The sequence below is a fragment of the Corvus cornix genome, chromosome 3 (genome assembly GCF_000738735.6).
Source record: "Corvus cornix cornix isolate S_Up_H32 chromosome 3, ASM73873v5, whole genome shotgun sequence".
Classification (NCBI taxonomy): Eukaryota; Metazoa; Chordata; class Aves; order Passeriformes; family Corvidae; genus Corvus; species Corvus cornix.
In genome coordinates this window covers 29,542,365-29,570,234 of record NC_047056.1, presented here as the reverse complement: position 1 = coordinate 29,570,234, position 27,870 = coordinate 29,542,365, and the positions used below count along the sequence as shown (strand labels likewise).

The 27,870-nt window shown below is 41.1% G+C and overlaps 1 protein-coding gene across 5 annotated transcripts in view; it reads left to right on the top strand.

The window, feature by feature from the left end:
• The window catches only part of DAAM2 (dishevelled associated activator of morphogenesis 2), a 204,010-nt gene that overhangs the window by 70,347 nt on the left and 105,793 nt on the right, over positions 1–27,870 (top strand). For all 5 annotated transcript variants that reach the window (XM_010391811.4, XM_010391813.4, XM_010391810.3 and 2 more), the window contains one exon: positions 11,588–11,790. In XM_010391811.4, the coding sequence (XP_010390113.1) occupies positions 11,617–11,790 (174 nt within the window). In that variant the 5' untranslated portion in view covers positions 11,588–11,616. The remainder of the gene's footprint in view (positions 1–11,587; positions 11,791–27,870) is intronic.

The window sequence follows — 27,870 nt, the reverse complement described above, 5'->3', positions numbered from 1 at the left end:
CTTTTTGTGATTAATAGCTGATGACACTGTAAACCCAGCAGTAAGAGCATTTCCTGGGCAGTAGCCATGCTTCTTACAGGCTGTGTTTGACATTAGGGTATGGACAGAACAAGCACTAGGGAAGAGTTCACCCAGAAGAGTATCTCATTGATATGGACTCAGTGTTTGCTTTATACATCTGCTGGTTTATCTTTTCAGAGATTTGGAGATGGATACACTTCTCTGTACAATTTTATCTGTTTTAAGCATTCACTACTGTAGTGTGAGAGACCCTTTGCTTGTAATATGAATGACTGGGAGAAGCGGAGGAAGTAAAACATGAGGATCCCATGGTATTAGTGCCATTTTCATCTTGCATTTACTGGTCCAACAGCCAATAGTTAAAATTTAGTGATAGGCTGTCAGCTTATGTGCAAATTGTTGGGTTACATATAAAGCTTTTCTTCTGGGATTTGCCACCCAGACCAAATATATAGTTTGTCTTGATGTTTCAGAGCTTCTGACATTTTGCAGTTCCCTCTTATTTTGCTGGCAAAGGTTTTATGAAAATTGAGTTTGTTTCCTTGTTCAGATGGGTTTCTGCGCAGGCGAAGGGGCAAGTGCTGCTGCTTCTTGTTACTGGAAAGATTTTGGTACTGGTTGGCTGTGGCTCTTGTTCAGTTAGTAGAAAATGGGGATAACAGCAATTTCAGCCTTTCTTGCAGTGGGACATGTTCTTGCATATGACCAGGGCAGCAGAGTCAAGATTTCAACTTTTACAAGCCAATGTATGACTGCTTACTGTCTTTATTTGTATGTATTTCATCCATAAATTTAAGCTATAAAATGAGCAAAAATGATTGATTTAAGTAAGTTTTAAATACACCCTTTCCAAAGGGTGAGGCAAAAAAACCTGCATCAGGTGATGATTCGGATAAAACCCTGTACAACCTATCAAATATGTCAGTACTGTACAAAATTAGAGACAACAAGCAGTGATATTGGTATGTGTTCTGCAAAGATATGCATCACTGGACACAATAACATTTGCGGCCCTCTCTCATAGAGGGTAGATTTCTCTTCTATTTGTATACAATGGGCCTTCATTTTGAATCATGTCTGAGGACTATGAATCCAGATCAAGTGGTGGTTTAGAAGCAGGGTTGGTTGTTTTGTTGGATTTTTAGAGGTTTTTTTCCAGTTGTGTGCAGCTGTGGTGGGAGCTGAGGAAATTTTATACTGCAATCTGTTTTTTTGTGGAGCGTGCTCCAAGCTTTGCCAACAAGCTACAAGTAGGTTGGGCTCAGAAGCTGAAAGAACTTGCTGTATTTTCAGGCAGGCTGTTGACTTGTAGACACTTAGAAGTCTGGAGATGACTACCTGAACATTTGGTGGAGCTTCTCCACAGTTTTCTTCAGGTATCTGAGCATACATTTAAAAATGCCCTATCCTTGGGAAAGGACAGTGTGTTAAAGGTCAGTTACAATTCTAGAAAGTCTTCCCTAGATATGCTTCAGAACTTAAAATTTTCTTAATTATGAGCCTTAAAGGGCCTTGATGTGGACATGACCTCTTTCCATGAGAATCTGGGAGACTAGAACTAGCTATTGGCAGTTCAAGGATGGCAGGAGGGAGTGTTGGCAATCGGCACAGGCACCACACCCTTGTGTACCAAGTGCTCTAGACCACATGGATTGGCATGGCTTTGTAGAGAAGAACCTCACATTTGTGCTTTTTAGGTGGGGTCTCCCTGTCCCTCCTTTTACTGCACTCTTTTCTACGTAATGCTTTTGGCCAGAGCACCCACTGACCATGCAAAGAAGGTGGCTGGTTTTAGGTACTGCTTTCTTTTCAGACTCTAATAACTGATCACTACCTGTGTCACTCAAAGCATCAGATCTGTAAAATTTGACCAAAATATGGAGGAGGCCTTGTTCACTTTAATGCAATGAAACACTCAACAGCCCCAAAACCTAAAGCAGTACATCACGGCTCTGAAACCAGCCTTCAGTGCTGGTGTAAAATCTCCTCCTGAAAATACTGCAGCAGCCAGAAAATATATTTTAGCTGGATGACACTTAAAAATACACACAGAAACAACACAAAATCTTTGAGCAAAACTCTTTCCAAATATCCATTCTTCATGAAGACTTGTTAGGTTAAAAGTTCAGCAGTTTCACCAAGCTTCTGGCTTGGAGTTCAAACCTACTTGCGTAATGTTGAGGTTTCAGGGCATTGAACCCAGAGTATCCCTGGTCAGAATGTTGAACAAAAATAAAAATGCTGGAATAAAATGCCGTATATGACCTTTTCTTAACTTGGTTTTCTACAAGGAATTTATTTATGGTGCCAAATTGACAACTCTGCAATCTGAGTACTTTAAAAAAATAGGTATTTAAAATCAATGACATTTTGATTCTGTCTGTGTCTTGGCCAATAGGAACCATCTCCAAGATGGAGTGAGCATAAAAACCCTGAGACCTGTTCCCTTAGTGAATGCATCTAGTGGCTGTTTCTTCCATTAGTGAATCACTAAAGAAGGCTTTTAACTCTTGTCCGCATCGGTCGCTCTTCAGTCTATGGAACTGAACTGAGAGCCATCATTTTTTTTATTTATGTATGGGTTTGAAGGGACATGTAGAAGCACACTGTGCTTTGTCTGGGCCACTAAGCAGGAAAGTGGCAGCTCTGCAGCCTGGAACCTGGCTTTCCCAGGTGGCATTGATCCACACTAGTTTTGAAGAGATTCAGTGCCATCCATAAAAAACAGGTAAAAGTCCAAATGGTCTCTCTGTTGAGTTTTTTCCCATTTATACCCATTTGCTGTAAAGACAATTGCTTTTTCCAGAGTGTGAAGTTTAGGAAAATTTTACCAGTGCAGGTAATTGATTTACCTATCAATAGTGAAGACAGCACTTGTACACCTACATCTGTGGTTAGTTTCCAGTGGTTATAATCAAAGCATATTTCCAGTCAAGTTGAATTTTAATGTCCCATAGTGACCCTGATCAGAGTGTTAGAATGGAAATCAATCTTTTTTATGCTATGATGACATCAGACAACAGATGAAATTTTATTCTACTAATTGTGTGAATAAGAAAACAGCATTTCACAGGGAAATAAGCAGGAGTTTGGGGGGGTGTAACTGGACCTTTACCATTTGTTGTTTTTCTTGGACCGCCCTGGCAGTTCTTACAGAGTATTTCTCTCTCAGTAGAGGCACTCTAATGCCCTCAGCTGCTTATTTTGTCTGGAAAATTCAAGCACCCAGGATAACGATGACAACAACGGTAACATTTTGACTCCCAAATCCCTTGGCAAAATAGTTACATCATGTCTGGAAATAATTGGGCACTGACAGAATGGAAAAATTACAATGACTCAAACAAGACAGGGACGCTCTTAGTAATAGGGTTTTGTGTGTTCATTCTTCTGAACATGGCAGTTATTAGTGCTACTGGGAAATTCTGGATTGACTTCCTTTGTAACTAAACCCCACTCTTCCCAATAGAAATATTGGAGAGATTTTAAGTTCCTAGACCCAGCTTTAGTACTAACCTAAAGTACTAATCTGCTTTACTAGTATTCCTGATCTTATGGCATAGAGGATAGAGTGGGACACCTAGTTCTACAGATCACTCAATCCTTGGCTTTTTTCCTGAGGTGATCAAAAATGTTGCTCTGGGGTATGGATGTTTCATCCTTGGGACCTGGTCTTATGGATAGAACTGACAGACATTACTGATTAGTCAGTGTCATACAATGATTTTAAAGATATTTCATACCGTAAGACCTGTAAAAGGCACAGGACTTCATCTTCCTGTAGAGGAAAATAGTCGTCTTCTGCATTGAAGCTGAAGAAGTGACGTGCTGGTTCTGGCTGTCAGTTCGTATGTCTGCTTAACCAATGTTACCATGATCTATTTAATATTCAGTCTATGATTTCTTATATTGAATAAAGGCTTCATCTTGCACTCCAACTCCCAAGGTATTTTTTCTGTGAAATTGCATCACTGGATTCTACCCATCACCAAAAGAAAGTAGAGAAAATTGAGAGTCTAACTTGGGTTCTGCTCTCTAGATCTGTAGCTTCTAGAAAAGGAAGTTCAGACCCACTCTGTTGAGTAGCACACACACAAACTAGGATTATAGCCTGGTCCTGAAATCATGGCCCTAGAATTACAATATAATTTTGTCAAGCCTTAAAAATAATATTTTTAGGATCTGAATTATTTCAAAAGTAGAATCTGGGAATTGTAGAGACTGTTTGAAAGTTCTTGCTGCTGCATGGTCTTATCCTTAGTCAGAACTGGGTTTTGGGGTGCCATCTGTGGGGTTTGTGAGATTTTTTTCGTATTTTTTTTATGCAGTGTATTTCCCATTGGCTCTTACAGCCACAGCAATTTGATGAGCAGTGACATAATAAACCAACCCATGTAGTGAAGCTAATGTTGTGGTGGAGGAAATCACTGAATAAATTCCATTATTTCATAAAGGACGAATTTATCCATGCTTGATTCATGGACACTGCTAAATGCTGTCTCTACAGCAGCATCATTACTGGGGAGTGAACCTGTTGTGTCCTGGCCAGATTCCAGCCAGGTGATTACCTTTTTGCTGGCCTACTTCTTTTATTTCTGTTTGTGTAGTATCACAGTCTGTTTGGCACTGTAAAATGACTGGTTTAAGCAGGTGAGTAAGACCCTGCACTGAAGAACCTACAACCTCAGTGGCACAGCTAGGACAATAAAGTAAAATACAACAAAAATAAAACATAAACAAAGTGTGGCACAGTCTTTGCAGCTTGTGTCATGCAGTAGGTGTCTCTTAAGAAGTATTTTTCTCTTCAATATCTGCTTTAAAAAAAAAGGTTTTATAGTGTGAGGCATAGGAAGTGGCTACAGGAAGCCATTTCAATTCTAAGAGTTGTCATGGAAAAAAAGGAGATCTTGCAATGAAACAGTGAAAAACTAGAGAATAAAAATAAAACTGGTAGAAAAGAAGGAAAGGGAGAACTAAGACTACAAAGGAGCACCTTTTTTTTCTTAATAGAAGGGAATGGGTAATCTTTTGTGACATATATGAACACAACAAATGTGGGTCATGGTGAAGAAGGCAAGATAATTGATCTTGGTAGCAGTGACTTTCTGACTGAGAAGGAAAGGGAGGGTATCTGTAAATGCTACTGAGACTGCAGTGCTGCAACACCAGAGAACCAAGAAGTAACATTGAGGGGGGCAGGGAGAGAAGGACAGGACTCCAGACGACTCTACTCAAACCAGAAAGGGTGATTATATTTACGCAGTGTGCAATCCTGTTCATTCCACCACCATGGTGGTTTGAATTGCTGGCAAGCATGCCTAAGTGTGGAATTGACAAATTAGGATGCAAATTTGTGGTACAATCAGACACTGAGGAGATGAAGAACATGCTTACCTTGGATTAACAGTTAAGGTGTGAATTTTACTTGTTTTGTTTGCAGTCTAAGCTGTAGTGATCTCATAGCCATTTAGAAATGTTAAGGATCCATAGATTACTTGTGTATAAATGAGATGCAAGGATGTAATTAAGACTCAGCATTTGGTGTCTAGGAGGACGGATTAGTTTTGACTGTTCCCTTTTCTGTGTGAAGTCATAGTTATACGAAACTAATGCATTTGCAAACAAACAAACAAACAAAAAACTTCTTAGCAAGTAAAACAGTGAATGGATTATTTGGTCAGCTCAGTTAAGTGTAGAAAATTATTAATCTGTACTTCATTAAGGGGTGGAAAAAAGGTATAAAGAAGCATTTAACTATTACTAGGCAGATTCATGACACTGACTTTAACTGCTTTGTTGCTCTTTTCACTTTGTATTTTGAATCTTGTATTTTGTTATTTTTAATTTTTTTTCCTATGAATACAATTTAGATAGATTAATGATTAGGAGGAACACAAGGAACCTGCAGGCATATTTTTTCCTGTTTTCTTTTGTTTGGTTTTTGGTTTTGTTAGTTAATTTTTCTGTAGAGTTATTTTTTCCCTCATTCTTAGGTGAAGACAGAGAAAGTGTTACAAATTAGAATTTCAGAAGAGAAGTCTCTTACAGTTCTTTAGCTTTTTGTTGTTGTTGGGTGTTGATAAGTTGGTATCAGGTGAGATGTAGTGGATTTGTGGGCATTAGTAGACTAGCATTAGTGGTCATTAGTCACCCAGCACATCCTGAGCATCCTTAAAGTATTAAAGTAAAGAGATTTTTGACAGACACGTTGCAGTAAGTAAGTTCATAGATATAGTTACACCTGACAGCCTTCAAATAGTTCTTGCCTTTTCTCGTATCTCAGAACTTATTTCTGAGGCAAATAAATGAATAAAAATTAAATAAATATGAATATATATAATACTATGTATGTAATAACAGACAATCTTTAGGTCTGTGGAATGCTTTGAAATTATCAACCATCTCAGTTTTAATGGGCAGGTGTGTAAAACAAACCAGACGTGACTTCCTGGACTGTCTTGCAAAGTCCTCATAAATACCAAGAGCTCTGCACTCTTGTTTTGATGTGTTGTGGAAAGAAAAATCTGTGAACTGGCTTCAAAATGCACAGCATGATTTGACCTGCCCTCTCTCCTGTGGTGGAACTGTTAAGTGTGGGCCATGGCTAATTGGCATTGAGTAGCCACTGCTGCACAGGACCCTGCTTGTTTCCAGATCACTTCAAGTGATGTGTTGATCTGTTTTGGGTCCGATGCCTTCCTGTCCAACATAGCAGGCAGGTGTGATCTTCAAGAAGCCTTACCTTCCCTGAAAAACAAGGTTTTAACTTTGTGGGTTTTAAATGTTTTTTTAATTGCTGTTTTGTGAGCTGGAGACCAGGAGGCTCCTTAGTACGGTGACAAATCCAAACCAAAAGAGCTGGGTTACTGTTAAACATGCAACAAATGGATTGTTTGTCTGCTTCCTTTCCCCATCCCCCATGCAGCAATTGCCATATAGTGCACCTGACATCTGTCACATTACATGTGACAGCCATGGAAAATTCCCATGGTAATGGAACATGCCACGAAGATCATCATTCCACTGTCTGTGTACTGAAGAAGCAACGTGGTCCAGGGAACCGAGCATAGGATCAGTAGAAAGCTCTTTCTCTGTATCCAGTGTGTATATTCAGACAGTTTTGAGCATGGTGCTTCTTTTCTTCATTTCATCATCAATAAGTGACGATGTAGGGAGCTGTTTTAATACCAGGAAGTTCTCATGGTTTATTATTTAATAGTTGAATAATATAGAGTTTTAACTTGGATTTGGGGGCTGTGGGTGAGTTGGTTTATATTCTAAACCAGTCTGAATTCAGATTTCTTTCTACATCAGTGATCACACATTACATCTACATGTTTTATCCTGCCACAGAGAAAGATAGATAACTTACAGGGAAATGCAAATTATTGACTTTGTTTCCTTTCCTGTTAGCATAAGATAGTGTGGGCAGTGATTCTTCATCATACATTTAGTCCCATGCATCCCACTCAGGTGAGAGCTGTGACTACATCCACTGATATTGTGTGTCTCTTGACAATCAGTGAAGATTCACCTCTGAAAGTGTTTACCATTAATGCTTCCTTATGTTGTGAACTGGTGTTGCATGACTGTGTGTGTTTAGTTGACCCACCGAGTTCTCTTTCTTCCCTTTTTCCAAAGGTGGTGATACAAAAGTAGTTTTCTCTATTTTAGTTACAGTTATGCTCCGGCTGCTAAGTGCGTTGAAGGACAGAACAGTGAGATAAAAACTACAATAATCAGCTCTCTTGCACAGGAGAGCTGCTGGCAGAGCAGTTGTTTCATGTGTCTTACTGTTTAGTGTATGTTGGCATGAAAATGACAGTCTCTGAGATGAGAATGAAGAGAAGAGCGAGACTTAACGAAGCAATTTAGAAAGCAATTGAAAGAGGAACCTCGTGGGCAGTTAGCATGGATCTGATCCCATGTGGCTAAAACTTCTGATAAGGCTTGGAAAAATTGCATTAGCTAAATTATGTTTGCTCACTGGGCCAAATGGTTTAGAAATGAACACGTACGCCCTGTCAGAGGAAGAGGACGTTGTTATAATTAGACCTTGGGCAAAGTTCCAGGCTGTGACTCCTGACCTGAGCCGAACCACAGATGGGGCTGGGGAGCAGAAGAGGGATTGCTATGAGGAGCGGGTGTGTGGTTAGCTGTTGAAATGACAACAACTTGTTTGTGTTGTGCAAAAGGGCAAAACAGTAGAACTGAGAAAGAGCTGTGGGAGGGAGTTATGTGTAATAGTGGGATTCTCTCCAGAGAGAGATTTCCTATTGATTCTCACCAGGAGTGTATATATAGAAATACATAATTGCACATGTTTCATTTTTACTTGCCAGAAGTTGAGAGGCAATAGAGCTTAGATATTAGAAGAAAACCCCCTACCTTTTGTTGTTTTCATAAATTTTTAAGTCAGCTTTGCTATCAATTACCACTCAGAAAAATGAATGTTGCTCTTTTCTTCATTTTCTTTGTTGTCTCCCACCCTCCTCATTATTTGTAAGCACATTTTTCCCAGATTTGATTCTTGACAAAAGAAAGGCAAAAGAGAGAGAAAGGAAAGAAAAATTTTATTAACTTGGAGATAATTAGAAAATGTTTATTTTTTTGATCACCAACAAAAATCAAGAAGTTTTAATTAGTTATTAAATAGCATAAACCATGCAACTTACAGGATTCTGAAGGACTTCTACTTAACTGGCAGGCTTAATCTTTAGGGAGACAGTGCTCCAACTTAGAAATTTCATTCATTCATTAACTCATTCACTCACTCATTGATTCATTCAGTGATTCAATTCTAAAATACCTGTGCTGGATTCCTGTGTAACAGTCCTCATTTGCTCTTATTTTGACAGCATCTAGACACCTCACCTACGCACACAATTACAGTATTGAAGCAATACAGAAGTGTTATTTTACCCATCTATGTTAGTATGAATTTCTTGCCTGCTGCCTATAGAGGGATCTGGAAATTGCCAGTGTTAAGGGTACAAGTTGTGCGATGGAATGATGCTTTGCAAAAGCGAGCTTACTGTTCATGTGAGCTCTGCACGCTTTTGCAGAGTAGTAAAAACTAAGTAGCCTTGAGTTTCACAAGTGTGGATCCCAAGGAACTGCAGATTCTGTAAAAAAAAATCACAGTAAGAAACATTAGCTTGTGTGTTTCTCAGCATTATGGATGAAGAAAGCCTGGAGACCGACAACCCCTTAGATTAACCTGCTTAAGATGAAAGCCAAGTCATGAAATTTCAGTGCAGGACAACCTGTGGTAGCCAGACCAGGGCAGTACTCACCCTGTAGAAAATGCTGAGCTTCACATCCATTCACATAGTACTCATTTCCTGGTAAGGTACCTCTTTTGGCGAAGTTTATCAAAGTCTTGATCTGAGCTCATAAAGGAAAATGTTATGGTCCTATCACTTCAGTGGCTCAGCCAGTTTTTCCAAGGAGGATTCATTGTCCATGCCCTAGAGAATGCTGGTCCTTTGATGGTTGGTGGGGAAGCCTTTAGACAGTGGGCCAGAGCTTGGTTACAACTGAGTTGATGCAAATGTATTTGTGTTGCATGTAAATCAGGTTTGTCTCATTGAACTGAGTTCCTTCCAAAGGAAAGTTTTGTCAAAGTAATTGGTTCTAATCTCAGTCATGACCGGATTGCCGTAAAGGGCATTGCACTTGGAGTAATAACACTTGAGAAGATGGTCTGTAGTGTACAAGTTTAACTTCCGAGGCTCTCTTGTGAAATCTTTTAGCAACTGAATCTCTTAAGTGTCCACTACTGAGAGGAAACAGAAATTGCCATGCACTTCATTGTGATAGATTTGAGAACATTTTGGTTTTGCTGACTGAAGCTGTGTCAAAGACCAGTTCAGTTTTAAGTTGGCCTTTGGCATCTCCTAGTGAGAAGCCGATGTTTTTATGAATGGGCTTTTGAAGCCAGCAACATCCTGCCCTGGTGAATCCTGCTGGGATGTACCACCCCTTGCAGAGCTGGCATAGAGAGCAAAGCAAAGTGGGCATGCCAGAAGACAGTATTTTTTACCAGCTTGGTTTCCTTTCAGCTACGTGAGAGTTGCAGCTGATGCCCCTCCAGTACATAAGAGAATGTGCTAGATAAATTAAGCCCAGCACAGAATAGGGCAGGTGATTCCTGCCAAGCACATGGTGCCATAAGGGTGGAGGTTTGGATGGTCTGTGCATTTTTTTTGTTGTTTGTTGCTTAGGTTTTTCTTCAGTGAGCATGCCAATTTCTGCACAAAACGTCCCTGGAGACCTTCTAGCTGTGCTCTGTATGTGAAGTCCCACTATGCAACTGCTGTCCCGAAGGTGCTTTTCCTTGCACAGCTACTCAGTCTCTATGAAAGCTCAAAGCAGCCTTGTTCTGGCAAGCAAACAGACCAAAGCATTGTGGGGCAGGTTAGGGCAGCAGCTGCTCTGATGACAAAGCTCAGCTGTGTTGCTGCTGATACAGCATCCAGCATCCTGTGGTTTGGTTCACCTGCCACCTCCCTCCTGCTCCCCTGCCCTATGCCCAGGGAGACTGGCTTCACAACAAGCTTTAATTATTTACTGTCTAAGGATATGGCTTATTCTGCAGATTAAGTGAAAAAGTGAAGTCCTTAAAAATATAAAACAAATAAGCCCCTGAGCTGTCAAACAACAAGTCCCTTAAAAGGGCAAAATATGTGGCTCTCTGTGCACTGCACAGATCCCTCCTTTCAAACTGCTGGCAGGAGACTTCCTGTTTGGATGGGCCGCGCACAAACGGTGTTGTGTGGTACTGAATTCAGTCACTTCCCAGCTTCTCCTTCAGGCCTCCTTTTGCCTCCCTTTATACTCCTGATACCAAAGCCCCTCAAGCCTGGGTCCTGTCAAGGTGGGATCTGGCAGCTCAAATGTAAATCTGAAAGCATGCATTAGCACTGTGCTGTTTCTTCCCTGAATACACAAAGCAGCCCAAACTAGTTATGTGCGTTTGAAAATGGGATGGACAAAATGGTCCTACTGTGATAGTCCTGGCCATGAAGGAATAAGTGAATGTTTGGTGGTCTGGCTCTGCAGTGGTGGAAAATTGATGTCTGCTTCATTGTTTCATTGTTTTTTAAATTTTGGTCCAACGGGATACCTTTGGAAGATTCTTCCACATGTTTGGGGTAAATTCTCCCATACATGCTTTTTTCCTTCTGATAGTTTCTTTCCTTTATTGTAGTAGTGAGAGAAAAGCCAATACCAGCATTCCATGGTAGCATTCAGTCTTGGCTACTGAGTACTGCTGATAAATCTACCTGCTGGGAAATTCCCCACTGAGTTTGTAAAACCTTTTCAGAAAAACTGGGTGAAGTGATTCTACACTGCCATGGAAGAACATGTTTATACCATATGAAGGCCTAGCTACCTTCTCGAGCTTGAGTGTTTATTTTGCTCTTTTGGGTATCAGATCCTTCTGTCCTCTTCCAGCTGTTACTCCAGTGACAGCCATTGTAACTGCACAGAGCTGCACAGATTCAACAGTCTTGTTTATCATCTAATGTCTGTTGGTTTTGTTTTGGTTTTTTTCCTACAGAACATGATCAGAAGATAGCATCATACACCATGATCATGGCCCCCCGGAAGAGGAATCGTCACGCGTTGGGGTTTCTTTGTTGCTTTGGAGGTAGCGACCTCCCTGAAATCAACCTCAAGGACAATAACCCCCTCCAATTCCTTGAGTTTTCTGTCCCAATCCCACCAGCAGAAGAGCTCAATGCCAGATTCGCCGAACTTGTGGTAAGTTTCTGCTGACAGATCGATATATTTACAAAGTGGATGAACTCTTCCCTTTAAAGGAGGAGTAAGGGGACTTAAGGGATTTATTAGAGAGCTTCTGTTGAAGCTTTTAAGAAACCCTTTTCATTCTTGTATGACTGGTTACTTAGTAGGAGAAAGGTGGCAAAAAAACACTTGATAGTGGCACTGGGTATAAATACAAAAAAATGTTTAAATGTGCTTATTTATTCCTATAGCACTAGGCAATTCTCCAGGTGTAGGATTGGGCATATTAGAAGAGACCTCTCAAGTTGTCTAGAGAGAGCTGACAGTCAATTTCTTGTTTACAACTTTGGCATAAAATCTGCTGTATAATATAATACAGTGCAAAATCTTAGGGTTTGCAGACATATAAAATAAGGACTATTTGGTTTTGTTGAGTAGTATTCTGCTGGTGAGGTATAAGAATCAGGTGACCATGCTAATTATGTTTCATCACATAGCTGTCTTTGAACCATGAAATGGTGCTGTTGCAGCAACAGCCATAAACAGGAAGAGAAGGAATTATTTCAGATGAACTTCGTTGTTTGCTTTTGTGGTAAATGTTGCAGACTCCAGGAGCCAGACACTTGCTTTTCATGCCTGGCATCAAATGACTTCACTGTCTTTGTCTTCTTGTTCAGCCTGAATGCAAAACACAGGCAGAGGTCACAGGGCTGGGTTGTTTTGCAAACTGTGTCGTAAAGATGATGCCCATTTGATGCAGCTGATTAGATTTCTCATTGCCATTCTGAGATTAGAGTTTATGTAAAGCAAGACATCTGTAAGTGTATGTATGCCTGAGGAGTGCAACTGAAGTGAGGAATAGAACAGAAAATATTGGATCTCAGCATCAGAGGAGTTTGCCAATAGTCTTTCTAGCTTATACTTAACATTAGCCCAATAGATTCTTGTCCATGGCCATAGCCTTGAAATGCTATAGCAATGAAGATAACCATATAATTTGCATATTCAATTGGAGGTTAATATATGGCCAACTATAGTATGTCGTACCAAATACAGGGACAGCTGTAGTTTGTCAGATCGGTGGTCTGACAACCTAGCCCAGGCTCCAGTTTCAAGATGGGGTCTAAAGCAGATGGCTAGGGGAAAATATAAGGTGCTGGAGACTGTAAGGTGTGGCCATAGGGTGGTCTTTTCCAGGATACTCTCCAACCCTCTAACAGTTTTCAGCTCAAGAACTTCCTCAGTCAAAAGTTGTGTTCTGTGTACATAGTAAATTGGTATGGAATTCTTTTCCATTAACTGTTTTTGCTTCCCCAGCACCCATTAGCATTGTCAGTATTCTGTGGCAGGGGCACAGAAAGGAGTCAATAGGATTTGCAGCTGTTTCAGGAAGAATAATGTGTGCAGCAGAAGAGAGCCTACTTGCTTCAAAGTAATTTGCAAATGGGGAATCTCCTCTTATGGAAATACTTCACAAAATTTGGGTCTATATTTAGGTCAGTTTGCTTTTTGTGTGAGACTGCTTGAGTTCCTCTTAGAAAATGCAGCTGTCTGACTGTGGAGAGTTCCATGTGGTGACAAGAGTAAGAGTGTAATCTGTAATCTGCTCTGCTGACGATTTATTTCTGGATGCTGCTTAACTATTGGTTTTCACATGCAAAGCTTGAACTGCTGTATCAAAGTTCATCTCTCTCCAATACCCAGATCCATTGAAGCATTCAAACCAGCCTTCCTGAAGACGTCACCAACAGATGTGCTTTGCTCCTGAACTTGGCTTGCTAAACCTTGAACTTGTTTACCTTCGGGTCACAGTGAAAGACCTGCTTGAGTTGCTGCTGGGTTTTGCTTATTGAGAAGGGTATCAGTTTTATGAGGAGTTTGAGAGTTTGTGGTGGTATGAATGATGCTTTTAACTTCTAGTTTTATGTCTGGCAAATACTGGTGTTCCATGTGCTTGCTTGTGGCAAAACAGCTCACAGCTGCCTCATGGAAGTCTATTAAACAGTATAATTTATAATGTTTCTGGTGCAAAATTTAATGACAAGTATATGTGATGATCTGTAAAAATTTTTGGCCACAGTAGTTTGAGAGTTGTTGGTTTATGCTATAACTTATTAAATGTGCTGACAGCTTGTAACTGGCATATGCATTTCAAACAAATGAAGCCATTGAAATGAAAACAGATCATATTCAGTTCTTATATTTAACGATAGCACCCCAGCCATCATTGCATGAGAAGTGAGCTGGGACAGAAAAGTGCTATTTTTCAGAAGGTTAATGGTGTACATCACACATTTTTATAAAGCAGCCAGATAGGATGGCAGTGCATGTCCATAGGAGTTCCTGATTAGACAGGTAACATGAGAGCAGTTAAGGGCTTTATGTGTGAGTAAGTTATTATTATATCTCACACTATTATGTGTGAGAGAACCTGGGCTGGAAACTGGGTTGGCAAAATGCAGAATTTGCCTAGAAGGGTTACTTTGTCCACAGGTCTGGATTAATGCATGTTCTATGAGACACTAAAATAAAACAGGCTACATCTGTATTGACAGCTCAGATGAGATTTTAATTGGATTAGAAAGATTCAGTCTGTAAATGCACCAGTGTAAATCAGCGACCTGGAAGTGCCTGAGAGAGCTCTGTGCTGTGTGCTAGCTCCCTGCTGCTTATCCTTTAAGGTCTAGTCTGGGTGCACTTGTACTATATAAAAACCAGATTTGAGTGTAAAGCCTTTTGACCCAAATCCCCGAGTGAAATGATGACACCAACATCATCTGAGATCTGTAGTGAGAAGAGCATTTGTGTTAGCTCCTTGAAGCAGGCCCAGGGGCTATAGCCTCATCTTGCCATCTGCTCTGCAAAGGGTATAATGAAACATTGGTGTGGTTGAATGACTTTTTAAAAGCCTTGTTTTTTCCCTTGTTGCAGTTAAAATGTGGGGCATTTTCCCATGTAAGAGTTAATGACAAGAAAACTAAGCATAGCTGTGCTGGAGAAGTCTCCCTTGTGACAAATCTTCCAATCCAGTAAATATTCAGTATGTTTCTACCTTGCTTTCTGAGGAAAACTGGCATTTTGAGGACCAGGAGCATGTCCTCTTCTCCTGTCCTTGTCCTTAAACTAGTATCAGGAAAAGCGAATTTTGAGATGTCCATTTTTCAAGGGGAAGAAATTAGGAACATGTCAGGATTCTTTATTTGTGATGGGCTTGATGCCTAGGTTTTAACTTTTCTATTTTCCTGATTCTGTACTGCTTAGAGTGTAACTCTGAGGTTTCTTGTAGCTTGATAATTTCTGCTCACTTGTGCTAGGTAGACATAACAAAGCCTCTCTGGGCCTGTTCTCCAAGGTCACCCAGACCGTTCTAGGCCCAAAAAGTATAATCCAAAGAGGTTCTAAGGGGGCCAGCGGAGGGGAAATTACATCATTGAACTGAAGCTTTAATTGGAGAGTTAACCCTGATATGCAAATGGACCACACCTATAAAGGCGTGAAGAACTCGTGACCTGTCATCCATCTTGGGGTCCATTTTGGCAACAGCCTCTGGCTCCCAGGGTGTACCTTTGAAGGCCTTTCAAATAAATACCTATTTTATTCTTTTACTCCTGTCCAGTCTCTGTGTCTAGGAGGCCTCATGAGGCATCAGGGTCACATGACCCATTCCAGGCTTTCAAACTTGCTTGTGTAGTCTCCAGACTGAGGCAGATACGTGCGAGCTGCTCCGTTTGGGAGATACACCCAGACCATCCAACTGTGTAATGGCAGCTGCCTGACTGGACTCTGACCAAGGCAGTGACTGTGAGATGATAAGCTGATGCTGATTTCAGCTGAAATGCCTGCTCTTCTTGCCACTCAACCAGAAAAACAATTCTAGGATGGATCCTTGGCTTTTGTGTTACTTGAAGCTGGATGCTGTGTTTATGCCTTGTCTGATCAATTAGAAAATTTAAACAGAAAGAGTTACTGCTGATAGGTCCCAAATTCTATCTTGTTTTATTCCATTGGGAACATGTGCAGGGAATAGGTCTGAATGAAGACTGTGGCCTATAGTGATTTGGAATGATTTGGTTTGGGCTAAGACAGGAGATGATGTACCAGCTCTCAGGACATCTGCTGGCAGTGACTGCCTTGGGATTAGTGCGGTGGTAGCAGTACAGGTAAGTCCTTATCAAAGTCTAGATACACAAAATACAAAGAGAATAAAAATATTTGTGGCCACAAGTTTTGCCCCTCAAAGGCCGCTTTTGTGAAAGAGGACAGAACAGCTGGCGTTAGCATCTCCCCTTCAACGAACAGGCAGAGGGAGAAGCTCTAGGAAGCAGCGTGTGTGGGCTGGTCCTGTACCTCAAAAACTGTAAAACTGGCTGATGTGACCATCATCACTTCTGCTTCCATTCTGCCACGTGCAGCACTGTAAAGTGCTGCTGCAGATGGTGGTCTGTTGGCAGGCTCCAAAATGGTTTTGTGCCTGCTGGCAAAAATATCTATGGTAGGAAAATACATTTTTCCTTGTACAGATTTATTGACTGATCAGGAACTACAGAAGAATCTGGAAGAACTATTGTAAGGCAAAGGGAAATAACTTTTTCATGGAACAGTTTTTCTATGTCCTTGTTCATATTTGTTAGCAGCAGTGTATTCTTGTCACAGTGGATTCTGATGCTTTCTGCTCATTTTTAGAATCCTGGACTCTTCTTGATGATTAAAGATGGTGCACTGCTTGACACTAAAGATTTTGCCATCTAGATCTCTTATACCAGCAACCTGATCCCAGATTGGAACTCAGATCATACCAAGAAGGGCGACTTAAATGCTGGCAATTCAGAAAAAAACAGAAAAACATAGAGAATGCTAGCACAGAGGAAAGAGCAGTGTAAAGCACTTGTGCTTTTGTTGTTTTTCTTTTTATTTTGTTAGTGACTGTGAGATGGTCATGGTATTTGAGAAGGTGGAGTGCAAGATTCTGTATTTTAAGATGCAAGGTCCTTGGGGAAGAAATGGAGTTGTCTTTTGAGTTTATGTTTTCAAAGTTGATTGTGTCATTATATCCTCCAAACTTGAATGGGTTACCTTCAGCACGTTAGATTCTTATACTGGGGAAGATGTGAAAAATGCTTACTGTTATACTTTTGTGGTCTTATCTGCCCTTGAAGCATTCTCACATTTAGCTCAGGTGGGATATTGACCGGAATTCCCTGTCATGGTTTGTTTCTCTTATGTTGCATTTGAACCCATTTAATTTTTAGTTTGGGTTTTTTTTCCTTTTTTTTTTTTTTTTTTTAGTTTTTTTCTCTGAGTCCCTAAGGAAGGGGTTTTGTTGACTTTATGGGTTCACAAAATCTTTTTGTCCATATTCCTATTTACCATCTTCACAGGCTTTTCCAGAAAAAAACTTAATAGGTACTTTTGGCATAAAATCTAAAGGTCAGGTTGCTGCTCAGGTGAGGCAGCATACACTCTTCTTTCTCTAGATCTAGCATTCTGATCCTGTTGCAAACCCCCAGATTTTGTGGAGAAGATGCATATGGAACTGCTGTGTATTCCTAAACAATAAGACCACTGGAAATCAAGCCCATATTTTCCCCGTAATATTGCCTGAGTGCAATTAAATGAAGATGGAAGCGAGTGCTGAACAAAGGTTTCTGTCCTTCCCTCAGCCCATGCTGGGAACCATGACTGAAACTGTAACCATGGTTTCTGGCATCAGAGTTGGCTCACTTTCTGAGTTAAAGATGAACGAGCTCAGGAATCTAGCTGGAAAGAATGGCAGTGGTGTTAGTAAAGAGAAGAGAGAAAATAAGAGTAATGTTAATTCCTTCTCCTTCATTCTCCTTGAATAAGAGCTGTACAGAGGAACTCCCATGAAGATGAAAAATATGAGGTGGAGATGTGGCAGGAGAGTCCAAGCAGCAGAGGCAGCAATTCTGTATCCTCTGAACAGTCTGATAGCTTCTGTAACCATGACTAGAACTTTTCAATGCTTTGGGTCACCTGAGGAAGGAGGATATCTACAGCAAGATACCTGTTGCTTTACTGTACCTTTTGTTCTTGCCTTTTTACTTTGTCCTCTCCACCACATGGGTCTCTGTTGGTTTTTCTGCACTTTCTACTAATCCCTTCCTAAGTAAATCAGTGTCTTGGTCTTGCCCTGAAATAGAGCTGTGGAAGTAGTGCAATGTGTGCTGCTGTTCTGTATATTACTCTGCTCTCTTGGTTTCTCAACATACCAGGCTAGTATTTGTGAGCACTTTAGTGCCGGAATGCTGAAAGGAGTAGCTAGTGTTCTCTGAGTACATGAGCCATCCACATGACTGGGATCTATGCTTGGGCTCTCAGCACAGAGGCAAAGGAACAGTGGGGTCACCATAGACATACTTCTATTAGCATTGGATGACATCACCAGTAGCATAAAGTTTGGGAAAATTCTGCTCTTTGCTTACTCTCTGAAATCTCTCTACATCTGTTCCTTCTCTACCTTAAAAGAGAGTAAAATTCTGTGATTATTGTCTCGTTTCCCAGAGGAGAGAAAGTTGATGTGAAAAGGAAGGAAAAGAGTTTTATGTTGAAAGAGTAAAGCATGGAAATATCTGGGAAATTGTTTATTTATTTCATCAAAGGAAGCAAAACAATTTCTGAGCAAGGCATCAGTTTGGCACATGCTGGATAACATACCTTCAACAGCCACGGGGAGATGAGGTCCAAACCTAAATAACTGCAGTAGTGGTTTCCACTGCAAACAGCTGACTTAGAAGTAGCAACTTCCCTTCATGCCTCGTTCTCCCTTGCAGACCATTTAGTGTAATGGATACAACATAAACCTCAGATGAAAACTAGGCTTCACCACATTGAATAAGTACTCCCATATATCACCCGTCCCACTCAAGCTTGCCAAGTCCTAGCTGTGGCAGTGTTCGTGAGGCCCCTTTTTTGGCTCTTCAACCTGCAAGAGTATTTATGTGGTAAAAAGTACAAGAAATGCTTCCATTGTGATCTTTCATGTGAATATAGACAAAATATGTCAATGTGTGTAGGAACATTAGCTGACAGCATCAGCTGTGTTTCTTGGTTTTTGCTGATGAGCTGGAAGAACAAAGTTCCCCATTTCTCCTCCAGCTCTCTTGTAATATTTTTTGGGAAGCAGAGATGCAGAGTTGCCTATTCTGTCTCTGGGCTCTCTGTATGGAGCAACACCTTTCCAGAAAAGTATCCTCTATGTCTGAAGCTTATTTAAGTCTTATTTTCTCATTGAAAGATTGTGACTTAGAAAGACATGCATGTTAGGTCCTTGCTTCAGCCCCCAAACATGTGTCGTGTATTGATAACTGTATTTACTCTCATTTAAATTCAGGCATGTTACCAAGATCTGAGTGTTCAGGTTCTTAGTTAGTCTTATTATTAGTCTTTTGAGTCATTCTATCCCAATGCTGGGTTCATTTGAATACAGGGATTTACTTTCTGTGTCCCTTGCCCTGCATGTAAATCATAGGTTCAGACTATGCCTCTGACAGGCCTGCAGCTTTGAGTTGTTGCTCAATGCAAATTTCTATGCAACTACGATTTAAAAGTCCCTCTATTCTGTTTTGCCCATAGGAGGAAGTTATTTAATTGTGTGCCCATCCCTCATCCCTTCTGTGCTTCTCTATAGTTAATTAATCTACCTAATCTGTCAGGAAGTGTAACGCCAAACGCACTCGACAGCTGCAATCCCCACCCCAGTTATTACTTCCTTTCTTGCACTTAATGAGGATGCACCAGTGGAGGTTGTAAGAAAATGCTGCTGATGAGACCAAGGCAGAATTTTCCTGACAAGAGGCTCATATCCAGAAAGAAGCCTTGGCATCACCCTCTGAGTAGAAGATGCTGTATCTGAAAACAGAGAAAAAGCAAAGCTTTGAGGCAGCAAATCACTTTCTTCACTGATGGCGTCCAGGCCACAAAAACTTTCCTTTCTCTTGGGTTAGTTTATAGTTGTCAGATGAATATTTTTCATGCACTCAGATGCACTTGTCTTCTGTTATAATAATGGCAGAAGAACTGGGTGGTTTAAGATTTCTCAAGCAAAGGGTGCTGGGGCTTGGGAAGTAAAAGCTCTTCATGGTATCAAAATCTGTCTAGTTAGGGACAGAGTTCCTTTATGTCCAGCATAGTCCCAAGATTGTAAATACTCAGGATACCTCTTTTCTTTTTTAATTTTCCACACAGGAAAATTACATTTCCATACCTTTCTTATTTTTCTTCCTGCTCGACAGAGAGGCTTTTTCATAGTGTTGGGTCTGCTTTACATGTGTCCCATATGCAATATATGTGCACAAGTCCCTGATTTTAATGCACATACCACTACAAGAAGCTTTCTGTAGTTATTTGAGTCCAAATCCATAAGAAGTATTGTATTTTAGGCTTTGTAGCAGAGACAGCTTCCCCTTTCAGGTATTCACCTACATATTGATTCCTATGATAGGGACAGGCTTATGGCACTGAGTGCAGCACCAGCACTTTCTCACTTTAGGCTCCCTTCCAGTAGGTGCAGCTGGTTGGCAGCTCCCAGCTCCCTGACCATCTGTGTAAGAAGCAGCAGTCACTATGCTGCAAATGTGTGAGACACAGATGCTGTGAGAGGAGCATGAGATGGGAGCCAGGTCTCACACTCCATGTCTGAAATCAGTAGGGTTGTGTAAACAAATGTAAATCCAGACCTTGTCTTACGTGCGAGATTTTGGGTGTGAAGAAGCTGGGGGTGTTACCAAAGTAGCTGTGTAGTTTTAAGGATTTTGTACAGGCATACATTGTGTTTTAGATGTTGCTGCTTTACTATGGACAGATGTACCCAATGTAAACCAGTTCAGTTTCACTGAAGACAGTAGCAGAGTTACATCGTTCTCCATTGACTCCATTGTGGCCTGTGTGGTATTTTCTGCATCTGTGGTGGTTGTTGACTTCTGAATATCCCAAGGAGAGCATACTGACTGCCTTTCTGGAAAGTGGGAAGGGTCGTGGTCACGGTTGGAATACTTGAAGGGAATGTTTGAGTGTGCTCTGAGAATGATTTTCTTAACAGTAGACATGAAACACCTGAGAAAGATCTCACAGGACTACATATTTTTAACAGGGTAATGCTATTGTTCCATGGGAACATGCAGGGAAATGCATGTACTGCATCCAGGGCAAAAGAGGAGAAGTACTGGATTTTGGGAGCACAACAGATACGTAGCTTGGGATGCAGGAGGGGAAAGAACAGATCTACCACTAGAGGATGGATGTGCTAAGTTGTCAATCTTATTTCTTTCCTCTATTGAATGCTTGGGAGCTGTCATGATATTCTAACCGTGAAATCATGGATAAGGCTTGATGTTCAGAAATCTTGTGTCCACGCGTTTCTAACACCTGCATCACCTGATTTGATAATACTATCATGTTTTGGCATATCTGCAAGTGTTAAGCAGCGTAACATAAAAAGAAAAAAATAACATAAAGCTCTACTCTGGCCTATTTCCTTAGTATGGCATAATTAATATTTGAATGCTTTTGTGTTCCACTGTGGCTATAACAAAGAGTCAGCAACTTTCTGGTGAGCCTGAGGGCTGCTGAAGTGATAAAACACAGATGATATTGATAGCAGGAGTCATACTAGCTAGCTGGAAGGATCAAATTAACTTATCTTTATTTCAGCTTTCTGGAGCTTTTCCAGCTATGCTTGGATGGATATAGAATAGACAATTTTCTACCCTTTTCCTAGAATTGAACCACCATTCTCATATATTTCCTGCCACTTTGCCTGCTGACTTAGAGTGGGCTCTCTTCATTAGAAACAGCATAAACAGCAGCATTACAGGGATGTCCTATTGCCTCAACATTTTGGAATGGCTTCTCTGAGTATGATTCCTGCCCTTCTGTGGTTTCTATCCTTTAATTCTCTTTATTAGTGTTTTATGATTTTCAGAGTTGTATTTGATGGCTTAGAAATCTATTATTAAGACCTCATCCCTCACCTTCTGGAGAGAATATTTGAATCTAAATTTGGTCTCCTAAGGAAAGGTGAGAGATTGTTATAAATCAGATAAGAAAGGTAATATGGGATGAGAAGGTGCCACCTGGAAATGCATCTGTGAGAAATGACAAGAGGAAAGTACTATGTGTTGCAAGGACCATGTTGGCCAGATTGCAACTGGACAGGAGATTGTGATAAGGAGGAACAGTGTCTTCCAAAGTGTTGAAGAAAAAGACACAACAAATGAAGTAACTGTGGTGCTGAAGGGAGAGTGAAGACCAATTGCAAAGATGGAGGTGATACGGGATGAATGCTAGGCCAAGATAATCTTTTGACTGTGTTTTTAAAGTGAATGAACATGCACGGTGAAGAAGGGAGGTTGACTGACAGATGTCTATTTCTTATGCAGCTCATAGAGGAAGGGCTGGATCTGAGATGTTGTAGGAGGTCTGTTTTGATACTTAGGCTGATGTCAGCAAGAAAGGGGAAGCCAGATCCAATATATAAAATTGCAGTAATTTATAATAATTCCTCACCTGAAGCTGGGGAAGCAGTGAAATTTTGCAGTGAAATTTTCCAGTGAAGGGAAAAGGTTGAGAAACAGGATGGGATGTGTCTTGCTGGATAGTAGTTATCCTTAGGGAGGTAGACTGTAGCTGGGGTTTAAGAGGAACTGTTAACAAAATAAGATAATTCAATGGAGAAGAAGATAACAATCATGAAGTATCATCTGTTTAATATGTTGACTAAGATTAGTTTCTGTCGTTGCTCACCTAGTAACAGTTTATATCAGATATAATCATTGCTCAGGTAGTGTATCATACAGCCTGAAGGAGAGTAGGGGAAAAGGGTTTGTAATTATGTCATGTCTCTGTGGATAGGTGGATTCTATCTTCAAACAGTACTCAAGGTTGTTTATTGTTCAGGGGGCTCTTTCAGTGTTGGAAGGAAATGACCTCTTCTTGTCATTTGCCTGGTGTGCAAGACTTCAAAGTGGGGAGCACAAGGTGCTACAGGTGAAGTGGATGGAGTAGCACCTTTTTAGGGTACAAGGTTCTCAGGTCAGCAGTTTCCTGGCACCTTCCTCCACACTAGGTAAGGGGAAGCTTTTGGTGTCACTAAATACAGGAGAGGTCCTTCTGTTCATCCTTCAGCACCAAGTGGGAGCAGCACATGGAAAGCAAGTGTCAGAAGGTGCTTTTTCTGGCACTCATCACACCGGACTGCCTCCACAGCTGCTCTGGTTTGTGTTTTTTACTCTGAGGAAGTACAGACAGATGCCTTCCACCTGGCACTGAAACAGCATTAACCCCGAGCTTTTAACATTAGGTACCTTGTTGTCTCTAAGCTTGATGGGAGGAAAACCTTTCAAGAACATTGTATTTTCCTAGCTACCCCTGCAAGGTTTACACTACTAAATTCATGCATTTGTGAGTTTGTTCCCTTGTGTGACACAGGGAATAGTAATGCTTCTTAAGCCAGTTTTGATACAGCATTGTAGCCAGATTGAAAAGGTGCTGAAAAGATGAAGCACATGTGCATTATAGGCAGTACAGGAGTCTTCCAGTGGCAAATGTATTGTATTTGAAGAACTTGGGAGCAAATCTCTATCACTGCCTCCTGTCATAGACATTGCTCTGCTCTTATCTACTTGTTCTTTTTTTAGGGACAATCTGATGCAAGACTCTACTGCCTTCCTGTAGATGCAGTGGTGTATGCAAAGAGGCCCTAGTCAACCTTTGTATATTCTATGCACTTTTACATTAAAAACACTTAAGGGCGTCTTTTAATTTTGCAGTTTCCCATCATTTGTAGGCCACATAAAGGGCAAGACTGCCCACACTAACAGCCTTTGGAAAAGGTTAGCAGCGTGCACAACAGTGTTATGCGATGGTTTACTAGGTGGAGGCTTGAAGAATAACTTCTCCAAAGGAAATTACAAGAGGAAAGCAGATTGCAGTTTCTCAGTTTGGAAGGTGTCCAGGGAGATCCCTGAGTCATGGAAAATCCATTGGGATTGCTTTAGTGGCTGTGTTTCAGCACTGCGTCTTGAATAGAGAGGAACAGCTGCACGAGTTTGTTGGTTGGTGTGAAGTTGTTGGCTTATACATTAATGATGTGGGAGAACTTTGGGATTACAAATGCTTAACTAGATAGTAAATGCAATTATGATTTGTTGTTAGTAGACAATGCAAGGCACATGCTCATTCTTCTCTTATTCTTTTTGCTGTATCTTGTGAACATTTCTGATAATTTCTTTAGTTAGAAACATTGAGAGAAAAACATCTTAGCTGGTGTTTTCTTAAGCCCAGTGATGTCAGTGCAGTAGTTTCTGTTCTGATTATCAGAATACTTGAGCAATGAGACAGGACAGGGTGTGAGTGAATAACCAAATATAATGTCATGCCTTCAATTCACTGTTTGACATGGAAGTACTCTGTTTATGTGAGGGAAGAGAATTGTGGAATTTTCCTCCACTTCAACCCTGAGGAGATAACAGAAGCCTCATATGTGGATGATATTCTAGCTGGTCTGGACTGATTAGTAGTAAATACAGATAATCTATTTATTGAAGTAGAAGTTAACAATTAGTGAAAAGGAGACTGATAAACTTCTCAGTCTATTTTGTGTCTGAAATCTGTGCTATAGATTGTAGAGTGAGTCACTGTTAGAAGTGGTTAAGCTGAGAGGTTTAGTCTTTTACAATTTAAAAGAGGTTATTTAATTAATATTTTCCACTGGTGTAAGTCCACTCAATTTAATGGAGTTAGGGGCATTCTGATTTCTGGTTTGCACTACCAAATTTGGAATAATAACTCAGAGAGCAAGTGAAGAACTAAAGCTAGCTTCTGATTTTGCTTTTATCTGTGTAAACCTGAACTTCTGCCAAAAATGATGTTGATTTACTGGAGTTCCTTTGAGTTTACCCTGCATATAAGCTTGAGCATGTGTTTCTAAGCTGCACAACCAAAGCTCAACAAGATGTTAATTTTGCTCATTAAATTCTTAACCAACCTCGCAGTTCCTCCTGCCCTTTTACGTAATATTTATCAGAGATTTAAAGGTCAGCCAAGCTCTGACTTACCCTTGTTTTCCTCTATAGGGGCATATGGCAAATAGGATGCACACAAGAGGATAAAGCTGGGAGGGAGGAGTAGGTGGCACTGGCACCCCTGGAAATTCAGCCTGCCTTTGGCACAGCAGCATCAATCCCCAGCCCACATTTTGAAGGTTGAGCCAGCAGGACTGTGTTTGGGCAGGAAGTGATCAAAGAGGTGTGTGCCTGTGTGCTTTGGCACAGTCCAAACTGTGAATTGCTCCAGCCTAGGAACCTCCTCTGAACTCATTAGTATTAAAACAGAACAGAGAGGACTTTGTAGGGAAGGAGAGGGTTGGGAAGCCGGAAAAGTAGCAGTTTAGACGGCAGTTTCCTAATAACCTTTCCCACAACTACCTTCCCATATGGGGTCTCAGCTAGAGGACCTTGGCATGAAAAACAAACCCTGGCACAGGGAGGGGGAAGGGAGGGAGGAAATGAGGGGAGGGGAAGGAAAGGAAATAAGGGTTGGAAAATGGGCACTGTGCTGAAACAGCAGATTTTATTTTTATTTAGTGTTATATCTACTGATACTATAGGCTCTGTTTGAGAGAAGTATTTATACCATGTATGTAATCACAATGTGGAGGTAAATTTGTCACTTGTACTAGAGGACTTGTAATCTGTCACAGTGAAAAAATTTATCAAGGAGTGGTATTACAGATGGAGTTCTGTTTGGTGTTTTCATTTAATTGACTGGATGGTGAAATACAGAGCACATCTATTAGGAAATTATCATCAGTGTGATCCAGGAAACTCTGGTATTTCTTATGCCCTGCTGTGTTTTCCCTCCAGCAGGTATCAGAGTGGTTGAAGTCCCCCAGGAGGATCAGGGTTTGTCGCTGCAAGGCTGCTCCTGTCTGGCCGCAGAAGGGCTTCCTGCTCAGGCAGCCCACGAGAGACTCCCCCTATAATGTCACTTGTGCCTGTCCTCCCTTTAATCCTGACCCATAAGCTCCTAGTCAGCTCCTCATCCATCCCCACTGGTAGGAGTGTGGATGGATTGAGGATCCCCTTCCCCAGCAACTTTAGTTTAAAGCCCTCTTCCCAGGCTTGGCAGCATGATAACTGAAGATGCTCTTCACCTTCTCTGACAGATGGACCCTGTCAGCCCCAGCAGACTAGGTTTCTCAAAATGAATCCCCTGATCTGAGTAGCCAAACACATGGCTGTGGCACCAGTCCTGTAGCCATTAGTTGATTTACCAGATTGAACTGGTCTTTAAAATCCCTTCCCTTTGACCACGAGAATTGACAAAAAAGCTACCTGCCCTCCAGAGTCCCTTACCACAGCTTCCAGAGCTCTGTAGTCCTTCTGGATGCTCCTCAGACTGCTCCTGGTCATATCACTTGTGCCCACATGAAACAACAGCAGTGGATAATAGACCGTACGAGGCTTGGTAGTCTCACAGTGATATCGCCAGAATGAGCCCCCAGTAAGCAGCACATCTCTCTAGAGTGTGTCACTAGGCACATATCCATACTGCGGGTATGTTAAAAGATAAGCTTAAAATAAGGTGGAAAAATTGTGTGAAGAAATGATGGCATTCAGTGCAGACAGTTAAAACTCCTTTTAATAGCAAGTCTGGTAATTCAGGATGGAAAGCAGCCAGGTACAATTTTTCAGAGAAAAATCTAGGGATTATAGTTGAGCATGAGTGAACATAAGTTATGTAGGTTTTGAGGGTTTTTGTAAGAAAAAAGAGGTCATTGACTATATGGAATATGTGGAGTATATAACCAGAAGTGCAGTCTGGAAGATGCATGAAATAAACTTTGCACTCAGCTTTGGTAAGGTCTCAGCTGGAACAGAGTCCCCACTTTTGAACTGTGCAATTCAAGAAAGATGTACTTTGACCGGGTGGAGGCCAGAAGTCAATTAGAAGAGGAACGAGAGATCCAGAGGACATAGCCTCTAAGAAAGATTGAAAGAGATGGGTTTGTTTAGCCTCAAGAAAGGCGACTGAGGAGGGACATTACAACAGTCTTTAACAGCCTCAAAAACTGTTATCAAGAGGAAGGAAAAAAATCTGCTTACCACATTAGTGGTTGATAGGGCCGGAAGTAATAGGCTTAAATTGCAGCAGCAGGGCTTTAGATTAGACATTAGCCTGACTATTCAGTCTTCATCCCTGTCCCACTCACTGGGCTCATTTAAATTCACTGACATGGACATGCAGCGCACCTTAACAGCAAAAGCAGTGATGATAGACAGCTGTTTTACATTACTGTCCTCATATGCCCCTCTGTATCCATGTAATGTCCCTCTTGCACTACCTGTATTATAGCCCTGCATATGAGAGTGTGTGTCTGAGTCTGGATCTTTTTCTCTCTCTAAACAGCTGTGTGTGTTGTTGCATGAAGAGGTACTGGTTTTCCTCATTCTTTCTCTTTCTGTTTGGCCCAGCAGATTGTTGCCTCATGCATGTGGTTTGCCTGTGAAGGACAGAAAAATGAACAGCAGATGCTGTTTCAAGTGGCCTGTGAGAGGGGACTGCCACAATAGGCCTTGCTGGTTATGTGTATTTGTGTGCTGTCAAGTCACAGAGAACTTTGAGGAGTAGGAGCGGGACAGGATTTAGCTCTTCTCCAGGGAACAAGGAAGCAATTAACCAATGATTAAGAAGGGAAAAAGAAAGCAGTATAATGAGGGGTGTGTTTGGGGGTGAGAGGGAGGCCTGTTAGTTGACTTTCTGTGTAAAGAATTTCTCCACCAAAAAACAGTGCCCTTGATGGATGAAAGTTTTACGCTGCTGCTAAGCCTTAAGAATGAGTAACTTCTGTGTTGGCAGGGTAGAGGAGAAACACATCTTTCAGTATGTAAACATCAGGTGCTTTCTGTCTTGTACTGTTATGACTGAGAATCAAGAGATTTGGGCCCCTAGTACTGAAGGCTTTTTAAAGCTGCAACTTTTTTGAAAAAGCAAGGAGGAAAAAAGAGTGTAATGGGAATCGCAGCCTTTTGTTTGTCTGCTTCTCTGCTTTACAGTCAGATCCGTGGCGGTAGCTGA